Here is a 10265-nt window from a genome sequence, read left to right on the forward strand (position 1 = left end):
CATTGTTTCTTTCACAACCTTTTATCTAATTTCCATTTCCTTCCCGCTAATGGCATTTTCTCCCACACCATCACTATCTTCCTTTCCAGTTAGAATATGGCGGCTGCAAACTGCTTCAAGCATGGAACGATACTTCCCGTCTCCGCGAATCTCCGGCACAAGCAGCCACCGCGTCGAAGCAGCTTCATCGGAAACAATGAGCTGAAGGGAAACAGAAGCATGGTGCTAATGGTGGGATTGTGTGGGGGACATGGAAGTGGTAAGGCATCCAAAAGGGCTGGAATGATAAGGTGTGGGAGAGGGATAGAGGACTTCATAGGAGGAGACTTGGTGAGATTTGACCTTGGCCGTTGGCTTTCTGACGTTGAAGAACACAAGGCCCTTGCTGTCTACTCTCCCCATGAAGGAGGTTACGAGGGGCGGTATCTTAACCGCCTCACGTACCAGGGCTACTATTTTCTGGACCTTAGTGCGCGAGGCCTTGGTGATCCTGAGACCACCCTCACGAAGGTCCACCCTGTTTGTCCGGTATGTTATGTTATCAGATTGTTACTCGTCGTGTTCATGTCAAAGTGTAGAGGCCATTTTCTTGTATTCTTCTTACTCAAATGGTTATTTTTGGAAAGTAGCCTCATCTAGGGAAGCAGCCCATATCAAGATGGTACTTTCCACCGGAGGTCGATTACAGGCTCGCCGCTCTGCCTCCAAAGGCCAAAGGCCTTGTAGTCTGGATCATTGAAGCCAAGGTATTTACTCTTGTAGACAAAAGCCGAGTGCGAAAATCATTTTCCGTAGCAACATAGGAACTCAATCACATTAATGTTGTCCCGTGTATTTCAGGTTCTGTCGAAGGCGGAATTGCAGTTTCTTGCTCTACTTCCCACCCTCCGTCCCAAAGTCAGGGTAATCGCGGAGTGCGGAAACTGGTAATGCCAAATTTATTTTTTTCATGCAATTTTAGGTGTTCATGCGTACTTTCATAGCATAGATCATTCTTATGATTATGTCAAAAAATCGATATATTGGCAGGAGGAAATTTGTGTGGAAGCCACTCAAAGAAATTTCAGGACTAGCTACTAATGAGGTATGAGAATAATAGCAACGATAAACGATGAATTCAAGTCGCCCTCATCCTGCACTTTCCGTTGTTTGGCAGTGCTGCGCTTTGTTTATTCAATATTCATGGAACAAGTACGCTAAAGTTTTCACTATTTCCGTTGTTTAGCGGTGCTGCATTTTTCCCGATCACATGTCAAAGTGTACATAATTGTTTCATCGAAACATTGTAATCAATCCGCTTTCATCCAACAGACTATTTCGATTCCCATGTCATCAGTCTACTGCATGACATGAACCAAACAAGCATCTGTGTTGCATTGCTCTGATGATGAACAATTATGTTTCCCAAGGATCAACGAATCATGTACATGTATGGTAAGATTGCGTAATTACGATATATTTGACAAAAAATATACAGCATCGCTCGTACCAATGCTAACAATAATACGATACAAGTTCTTGCTGGAGTTAACCTACTTCACAATACACTATACGTAGAATTGAAAGTGCTCAACTTCATTGTCCTCTTAGTTATCTGTCTCTCATTTTTTTCCAAAAAGGGAAAATAGAGGATGCTTCGAACTGTACGAGTCAGAACCTAAATTATCCTCTTCCCTCGTTTCTTCCCGTGTCTAAATCAACTAGCCTTGATGACGGACGAGTAGGCAACTCGGCAGATAGACCAACAGATTCTGGAATGTCAAGACTGTCACTCATGGATGGGCCCTTGTTTGCACGATTGATATCAACTCCGTGGATTTGTTTTATAAATTTGAATGACTAAACGATTTCCGATTGAAATGGTTTTTGTAGGAGTGATATTCAAATAAAAAATAAGAAAATTTGAGCAAGTCCGATTATGAAATTTATGCGATAAGATACGTTATTTACAAAGAGAGAATACAAATATTATCCAACTGTAAAAAGGAGAGTTAAAAAGAATTGAAGGGGAGGAGTTAAATTTTGGAGCTGACTGACTCAAATTAATAGAGAAAACCCAAAACAAAATAGTTTGGTCTGTTTTTCTTTTTAGAGTAGTATTCTCTCCCTTTCTATTATCATCTCCTTCCTCCTTTCTCACACTTTTCTTTTTGTTTTTTTTTTCTCTATATAAAAAGTTCAAAACAAGTTATTGTCGTGGTTTAATCACAATCATTTAAATAAGAAAGGAGGAAAGATGAGGAAGATTAGAAGGTGGGAGAATCCTACTCGTTTTCTTTTTGTGTATTTGTGTAGTTCAAGAGAGTGGAAGTGGGAGTGTGGTGGAAGAGGTGTAGATATAAGTAGCATAAGTACATGATCGGTATGCATATAAGTTTATTCGATTAAACAAAAACTGGCTTTTTCCTCAACTTTTTTCTCACACAGCAAAAAACTTAAACCCAGGAATGTATAGAGGAGCTAGATAATACATGCCCCCTACCGGCACCGGCATAAGTCCTACCAGAAAACTTCCGCACCCTCCAAATGTTGCCAATTACTCAATTATTCTACATAAGCATTTAGAAGAACTGCATGCTTAAAATCAGTACTAGACATCGTCTTAATATTCTTCAAGTTTGCTCTTCGAAGATCAGCCGCCTTCAAATTTGCATTTTTAAGATCGAAATCATGCTGTTGTGCTAAGATCAAGCTAGCCGCTTCTAGATTTGTCTGTCAAATCAACATCATAAAGACGTGCAGGGTTCATGTTGAGGAAATATTAGAGTACACAATTCTAACACAAATTTTGAAGAGATAGCACAAGTAAACAGATTATTGGTATTACACACACAAAATATTACATCACACGAACTCTCAAGGACACTCTTTAGAAGCAATGACACTCACTCATTTTCTAAAGACAAACTCTAAACCACTCACACTCTTACAAGACGACTCTCGCTTCTCACTCACTTGGTTACCTACTTGCTTGATTACTTGGTTTCTTCCAAGCTTAACAGCACACATACATACATATTCATAGGCATGTTTGCCGACTTATGTTACTCCTAGAACTTTCCAGTGCATGATCATACACACACTCCCACCGACTTACAAAACCTCCTTAGTAGCCGACTTTATTACTTGCTGCTAGAACATTCTAGCTTAATATGCATGCACCGACCATTGATAGAGTCTTCTAGCAAAATCCTATTATAGAATCTTCTAAAATAATTTCTTACATGTTTGAACTAGAATAATCTAGTTTCTTTATACCGACTGATCTTAATGAGCTGGTGTTGATTTTAATGGTTCATGCTAGCTTTGTAAAATCTACAATTTATTAAACGAGGAAAGCGTCGCGGAGATTTGCATCAGCCAGTTGTGCAGAGACCATGCTAGCCGCTTCAAGGTTTGTAAAAGCCACAATTTATCAAACATGCATCTTTTAACTTTGCAAGATCAAGGTTGGCACGTCAACAAATAATGCATTGAGGAGATTTGCCCCGATAAATGAAGAATTTTGCAAACTAGCGTTTTCAAAGACGGCTCCCTCAGCACCCACGTAATTGAAATATGCACCTCGGAGATCACAGCCCAAGAAACGGACATTTGTCAAACACGCATAACTGAAGTCAGCGTTTGTGAAGTTCAATCTAGAAAGGTTAAGGCCGGAGAAGTTAACACCTTGAAGCCCAATTTTTTCACTTGATTGTATACATGATTTGATGATGATATCAGTACGCATTAATTCTGCATCCAACTTTTCAGTGTGTAGATCGTCCTCCTTCCTCTTGTCTAGAAATGCATGTATTCCATCTCTTAAACCAAGTAACTGATAGTAATCTGCCTCTCTTAGAAGCTCTCAATATTTGGAATCATCATCAAATGAGGGAAGAACTCCATCCCTCAACCAATTCAGGATGTGCCGAAAATGTGTGCCATCCCATCAGTGAAAACATATCCCTTTTCAGGGTCTTGATGCACAACATGGCGTTCACCAAACATTACAAGCAGCATTGAACTAGGCTCATGCCGAGTTAGAGTGCCAACCGTAGTACAACATTCATTTCCTCCGATATTGAGATGAACTATAGAAGAGATATTAAGGTCCTCCATTTTCTTTGAAAATCTCTGAGAACAGAAGTATACGCTTCTGTTTTTATCTGTCGTACTCCCTTATATAAGCGGAGTAGGCACCAATTGTCACAAGTTATGTATTTATAAAGTCATAAATTACTAAACATGCTTATCTAGGCACACTTGGATGGATTCATGCATATGCTGGAGAGATTTCAGCGTGACCGGCATACGGAATGGTACACTATGTGTCACTATATAAATGGTGGGATATGTGTGTTAAAAAATTAATAATTTTAAAAATAAGATTTCCCACCACTTACGTAAAAACATGTGGTGTACTACCCGTATTCCCGTCACAATGAAAAATTTCTCCATAGGATGATTCAAACGTCAACATTTTCAATTGTGCTTAATTAAGCAATTGATTTGAGGCTAATTAACTGCAACACATTTTATAAGACAATTGATTTAAAGGAAAACTAATAAAAAGACTTGAAAACTTTGAGTTTTATCGATAAGGACAAATTAAAGGGTAAAATGAATAGTACCATAATTGATTTTTTAGTGTAAAAATATGGTTTTTCATTAAAGTGAACAATACCCGGACCTTTTTGTTAAAGTTCTTTTGATTTAATGATGAATCTTATATCATTAATTTGTGAGAATTATATCAACCTCGGTATAATTTAGGGCCCTTTTTTCGAGTTAGTTTCCAGCTATTCATTTTAAATTGTCCCCCGAAAACTGATTTGATTAGGGTTAGAAACACGATTACATGAAAAAAGTTGGGGTTTGATCATAAAGTTAATAGCAATATGCGTACTAGCCCAATTACTTATAAGAATTTCTGTCAAAATAAAAAGCCTACACGGATGCCCCTTTTAAGCATGTGCGTATCACCGAATCTGGTCTAGAGTCAGAGTTGTGTGTGGAAAAGAAATCGGAGATGTCCAAAACATCTTTTGAATTGATGGAATAGAAGACCAGAGCTATTTTAAACTGATGGGGGATAGAAGAAAAACGAACTCCTCATGAAATTTCAGTATATAGTTACACGCGCTGTACAAATAAACAAGCCTAATTGGAACCACCAAGTGAACATAGTTGATTTATAGAATTAGAATAGTATTGTATTATATGTACAACGTCTGCGGACCATGATAATCACTTATGTGAGAGTACCTGTATAACCTTCTGTTTGGGCCCAAAATATCTTGGGCAGGCCGAGCAGTCATATGTGTTCGGCCCAAGGTAATAACAGATGCTATGGGCCGGATAATAAAACCCGGGCCAGCTGGCAGGGTCAGCCGAATCCTATCTCAAGAGGTCCAGATAAATAGGAAGGATTGAGGAAATCCTGGTGCGACCAGGATTCTCGACCAGCAAGAAATAAAGCCTCAAAGGGAGGAAGATTCAGAATCCCAGTGGGAGTAGGTTTGTTCGAACCAGAATCGAAATGGGACAAGGACTCCCAATCCAAATCAGAGGAGGTTTCAAGGAATGGGGTACTATAAATACACGAGATCATGCAACATTCAGGGGACCTTCAACTCAGCATACAATTGCCCTGCGCAAAACCTCTCAATCACCTTGAGATTTTTCCTTTTCTTTTTCCTGCCGACACACCTTCAGTTTGGATAAACAGCACTGTGGAAGCAACCGGCGAGCACCTTCAGTTTGGATAAACAGCACTGCTGCCGCAGAATCAGCCGACCAAGAAGCATCTTCAGTTTGGATAAACAGCACTGCGTCGAGGCCGACCGATTATCTATCCAAGTCTCGGTCGAGGAAGGTTTTCGAACCTTTGTTGGCAGAGGTCACCTTACTAAGCTTTCTCGGCATAGTTAGGTGTTACGAATTACATTGCTCGGCGTACTGGTTGCCGAGTGGTTTTATGATTGGATACTCACAGGTGAGTTTCAGGGTTCGGCATTCCGACGGCCGAACTACGTTTACCATCAAGACATATATCACGTTCGAGTACCTGTGCCCATACACCTTGGTCTCGATTCGACGTGCTTATACTCTCACGAATATAATCACAGTGACCGAATCGGGCTCGGACGATTTGTGAACTCCGCAGAAGTAGCAGCCTTGTCTTCAGGCTGTAGAACCCAGAGACCGAGAGTGTTCCTTCCTTGGTCGCAATCGCAAGATTAAAGAAGTCAGCAACGCGCTCAAAGCTACATCAACAGATTTTACTCCTCGGCCAGGCTCGGCCGACGAGTTGGCACGCCCCGCATTCGACCGAAGGACGTAGTTAGCTTATTAGTTACTCGGCCTGCGCGCCACGTAGGTTTTTGTAATTTTTAGGATCAACATTTTGGCACGCCCAGTGGGACCATTGTGCTAAACCTTCGGAGTTCATGACCATTGAGACACGGTCTACGAAGCAGAAAACAACCATGGGAAAGTCAACAACTGACTTGCCAGTGCAAGGCCTTGGGCAGGATTTGCATTCTACAAAAAATCCGATCATAATTGCGCCGCCCGAGGCCACTAGTATAACACGCCGGGAGAGTGAAGTCTGTCTCGGCGGACAACCTTACAACCCCACAGTCCCGAATCAAACAGCTGGAATGTTCATGGAAGGGATTGTAGAAGATTGTGATGACGATGGTGGAGAAGGTTCCGATCCACCAACTAGGACATTCCTTCGGAGACGACTGGATGAACAATATCGTCAGGTCGAGCAGTCGATTGGTCAGAAGATGAATGATTTGCTAGACGCAATACGTAGTAATAGTGATACACAGACCAGAATGCTTGAACTACTAGTCAGTAAAGCTTTCGAAGATGGCCAGGTCGGCCAACCGCGGCAGCTCCCGACGAATGTGCCCATACCAGCCGAGAGAGGGTCCGCTCGGCCACAACCAGTCCCCTTAGAAAGAAGAGGACCAGGGAATAGAGCCGAGGGACCAAGCCAGGGAGAAGAAGTCGCCTCCATAAACGTGACCGAAGTCCAGAGAATGATTGATTCGGCCCTAAAAAAAGGGCCGAAGTTTCCAAAATTCATTCACCCGTACCCGGCTTATGTGGAAAGGTTTGAATACCCACGAGGATTTAAGATCCCCGATTTCAGCCTCTTCGCCGGGGAATCATCATTATCCTCACTAGAACATGTGGCTCGGTTCACAGCGCAGTGTGGGGACGTCAATAGTGATTTTTACAAACTACGACTGTTTAACTTTTCACTGACAGGCTCAGCTTTCGCCTGGTACATTAATCTTCCACCCAACTCCGTGCAGAGTTGGGAAGAGTTGGTCGAAAAGTTCCATGAACAATTTTATCGGCCAGGGATGGAGATGTCCGTATCCTCCTTGGCCAGGATGGCTCAAGCATCTGATGAATCTCCAATGGAATACCTAACAAGGTTTAAATCGGCCAGGAATTGGTGCCGAGTGCCACTCCCCGAAGTAGAATTCGTCAGGATCGCCCTCAACGGATTAAACGTGGAATACAAAAAGAAGTTTCTGGGGGCAAATATTCGAGATATGTACGAACTTGCTCAACACGTCGAACAATATGAGTATCTGCTCCGAGAAGAGAAGATATCAAAGTCACCATCCCGGGGGACGTTGTATAAGAACCCCACGGTGAGCTATGCATCGGCCGAAAGTGAAGACCCTCAGTACGCTAGCGTGGATGCAGCCGAGATAATAATAGACAAACCCTATGTTTGCAAGGCTTTGGCACAAGTAAATACCAAAGACGCCAAAACACGTTTGACCGCCGAGGAAACGGCTAAGTCATCAAAAGTATACACTTTTGATATCACCAAAGCTGACGCAATTTTCGATCAATTATTGGCAGCAAAAATCATCAAGCTTCGGCCGGGGCATACTATCCCTAAGGCCGATGAATTAAAAGGAAAGATATACTGCAAATATCATAATTCTAATAAGCATGCAACCAATAATTGTGTTGTGTTCCGGGACACAATTCAAAGCTGGATTGAAAAAGGAAAGTTGAAATTTCCGGAAAAGATGGCGGTCGACGTTAATCCTTTCCCTTCAACAACGATTGGTATGGTGGATGCTCACCTCCCCAAAAACAAAGGGAAGGCCGAATATGTCCCGGTGCAGCATATCCGTCGACCAAATGGTCAAACAAGACTAAAGCTTGATATCTTTTCAAATGCACCACCAACGGAACAATCGGCGCAACCCGCCGATGAGCCGATGACAAGGTCAAAATCCGACGGAACTTGTGGATCGAAGGTGTTATGTGACCATTGTAAAACACCAGTGGAGCCTGGAAGGAAGATATCTTCAACACCACCTGCGGCCCCTACAACATCGTCGACAGGGTTAAGTCCACGGCATCAAGTGTTTGATCGACTCGGCCCACAAGTACGGCCGAAAGACCAGACCTCGGTCAGGCGGCGTCTGGATTTCGACGCACCTTTCTACAATGAGGATTATTACTCGCGCAATGCTAATAGTTCGGCCTCACCGGCCAATCGCAAAACTTTCAAACCACCAAGGACATCGGATCAACGCTGGTACAGTTACAATTCTCCGACTGGTTTGTATACGGCACTGTCCAAATCCCAAAAACGTCGTCGTCAACGGATAGATTGCATGGCTCGGCGACGAGGAGCGCAGGCCAGCCCGGCCAATCAATGGCAACCAAAACAGGCCGTGGAAGATAGTAGCGAACGGCCAACCCCGACTATCATGACCGAGTTAGCCGAAGGGAAGAAAGTAGCGGAGGCTGATTTCGAAACCACCATTGAGGAGGCTGAGAAACGTATTAAGATCCTTCTCCGGCCTGGGGAAACGAGAGCTCGTCTAGAGTACTTTACAAAAGAGGCCGAAAGGAAACTTTCTCCGTTACCACCGCGCGAGCCGCTGATCAAAATACGGCGCAACTTACACCCTCCGTTCCTCGGTGCATCCATGGAATACATGCGAGAATTTCATAAGAAGTACTCCGCAAATGACTTGTACGGACTCCCCAAGGCATGTCAGGAAGCCCTCGACTTGGCGCTAACTTGCCCTGATGCCGAGCAAATTATCCAGAAAACTTCTGATCCAGCCATTAAAGCTAGGTTTCAACATATCCGGGAGGCTCGGGTCCTTGGTTTTGAGGTCGATCCTTATACAGATATCGACGCCGCCGAATTACCCTTTTCGCTCGAAGACCTTCAGCACTTACGATATCATTTCGAAGTCTTCTCGGCTGTATCGCTCTTCGGCCTCACGGCCGACGAGGAAAAACGGATAGCACGATTGGATACCTATTTAGACACAAGAAACGCCCGTATTGCATATGAAGAACGAGCCCGTGTAACAAAGGACCAACGAAAATCTTCGGCAGTACACATCGCCGAAGAAAATGGCTCACCCGCACTCGATTTGGTTCCCACGTCTCGGATACCGGCTTTTACCGAGGAACTCAAAAGTTTGATCGAAGATTTTCCGACGACTGCTACAGAGGATAGTTCTCCGGAAGACGACGACCATGACCCCATGGGCCCTTCGGTCCTCGAACATATGGAGATCAGTATGGTCCACGTCCTACCGGCTGAATTCCAACCGAGTACCCACCATTCAAGTTTCTTGGACGGGGACGTAGTTGCCGAGGAAGCAACACAAGTAGACTTCGTCGCAAACGACGACGATAGAGAAAACCAGAGCGGGGACAACCTTAAAGCCGTTTTGGCCGAGCTATTTCCCCGCTCCCCCTCGGTTAATCTCCAACACCTGAAGCCGTTGTACGTCACGGCTCACATCGAAGGATTTCCCATTTCTAAAGTGTTTGTCGACTGTGGAGCCACAGTCAACATTATGCCGATATCCGTCATGAAGGCCTTACGTCGTTCTGATAATGAACTCATTCCATCAGGAATCACTATGAGCAGCTTTGTTGGTGACAAATCTCAGACCAAAGGGGTGCTCCCGTTGGAAGTTAGCATTGCCGGCCGTCAACACATGACGGCATTCTTTATCATTGATTTCAAGACCGATTATAACGCATTACTTGGCCGCGACTGGATCCACCAAACCAGTTGCATTCCTTCCTCACTATACCAAGTCCTCATCTTTTGGGATGGCAAATCGGTCGTAGTCCACCCAGCCGATAACCAACCATTTGAAACCAACATGATTCAGGCTCGCTATTATGATGATCACGTCGGCTACATCACCCTCCAAGGCCTTAACGAGGATGGGCGGCCGACGAGAATTTCGGTACAA

The 10265-nt window shown here is 43.6% G+C and overlaps 1 protein-coding gene and 1 pseudogene across 1 annotated transcript; one reads left to right on the forward strand and one right to left on the reverse strand.

The window, feature by feature from the left end:
• Window positions 1-31: 31 nt before the first annotated feature.
• LOC137741314 (NAD(P)H-quinone oxidoreductase subunit N, chloroplastic-like) lies at window positions 32-1384 on the forward strand. Its single transcript, XM_068481034.1, has 4 exons — window positions 32-528; window positions 630-746; window positions 841-926; window positions 1030-1384. The coding sequence occupies exons 1-4, from the start codon at window positions 97-99 to the stop codon at window positions 1088-1090; spliced, it is 696 nt and encodes a 231-aa protein (XP_068337135.1). The 5' UTR covers window positions 32-96; the 3' UTR covers window positions 1091-1384.
• A 1160-nt stretch (window positions 1385-2544) lies between these two features.
• Window positions 2545-4101, reverse strand: LOC137743207 (FH protein interacting protein FIP2-like; annotated as a pseudogene).
• Window positions 4102-10265: the final 6164 nt, after the last annotated feature.

Source organism: Pyrus communis, chromosome 8, assembly GCF_963583255.1.
Source record: "Pyrus communis chromosome 8, drPyrComm1.1, whole genome shotgun sequence".
NCBI classification, from domain to species: Eukaryota; Viridiplantae; Streptophyta; class Magnoliopsida; order Rosales; family Rosaceae; genus Pyrus; species Pyrus communis.

Excerpts from the sequence above, each read along its gene's own strand:
- LOC137741314 (XM_068481034.1), top strand. The coding sequence starts at position 97 with ATGGCGGCTGCAAACTGCTTCAAGCATGGAACGATACTTCCCGTCTCC. Across the intron at positions 529-629 it reads AGGTCCACCCTGTTTGTCCG|CCTCATCTAGGGAAGCAGCC; the intron begins GTATGTTATGTT and ends TTTGGAAAGTAG. Across the intron at positions 927-1,029 it reads ATCGCGGAGTGCGGAAACTG|GAGGAAATTTGTGTGGAAGC; the intron begins GTAATGCCAAAT and ends ATATATTGGCAG.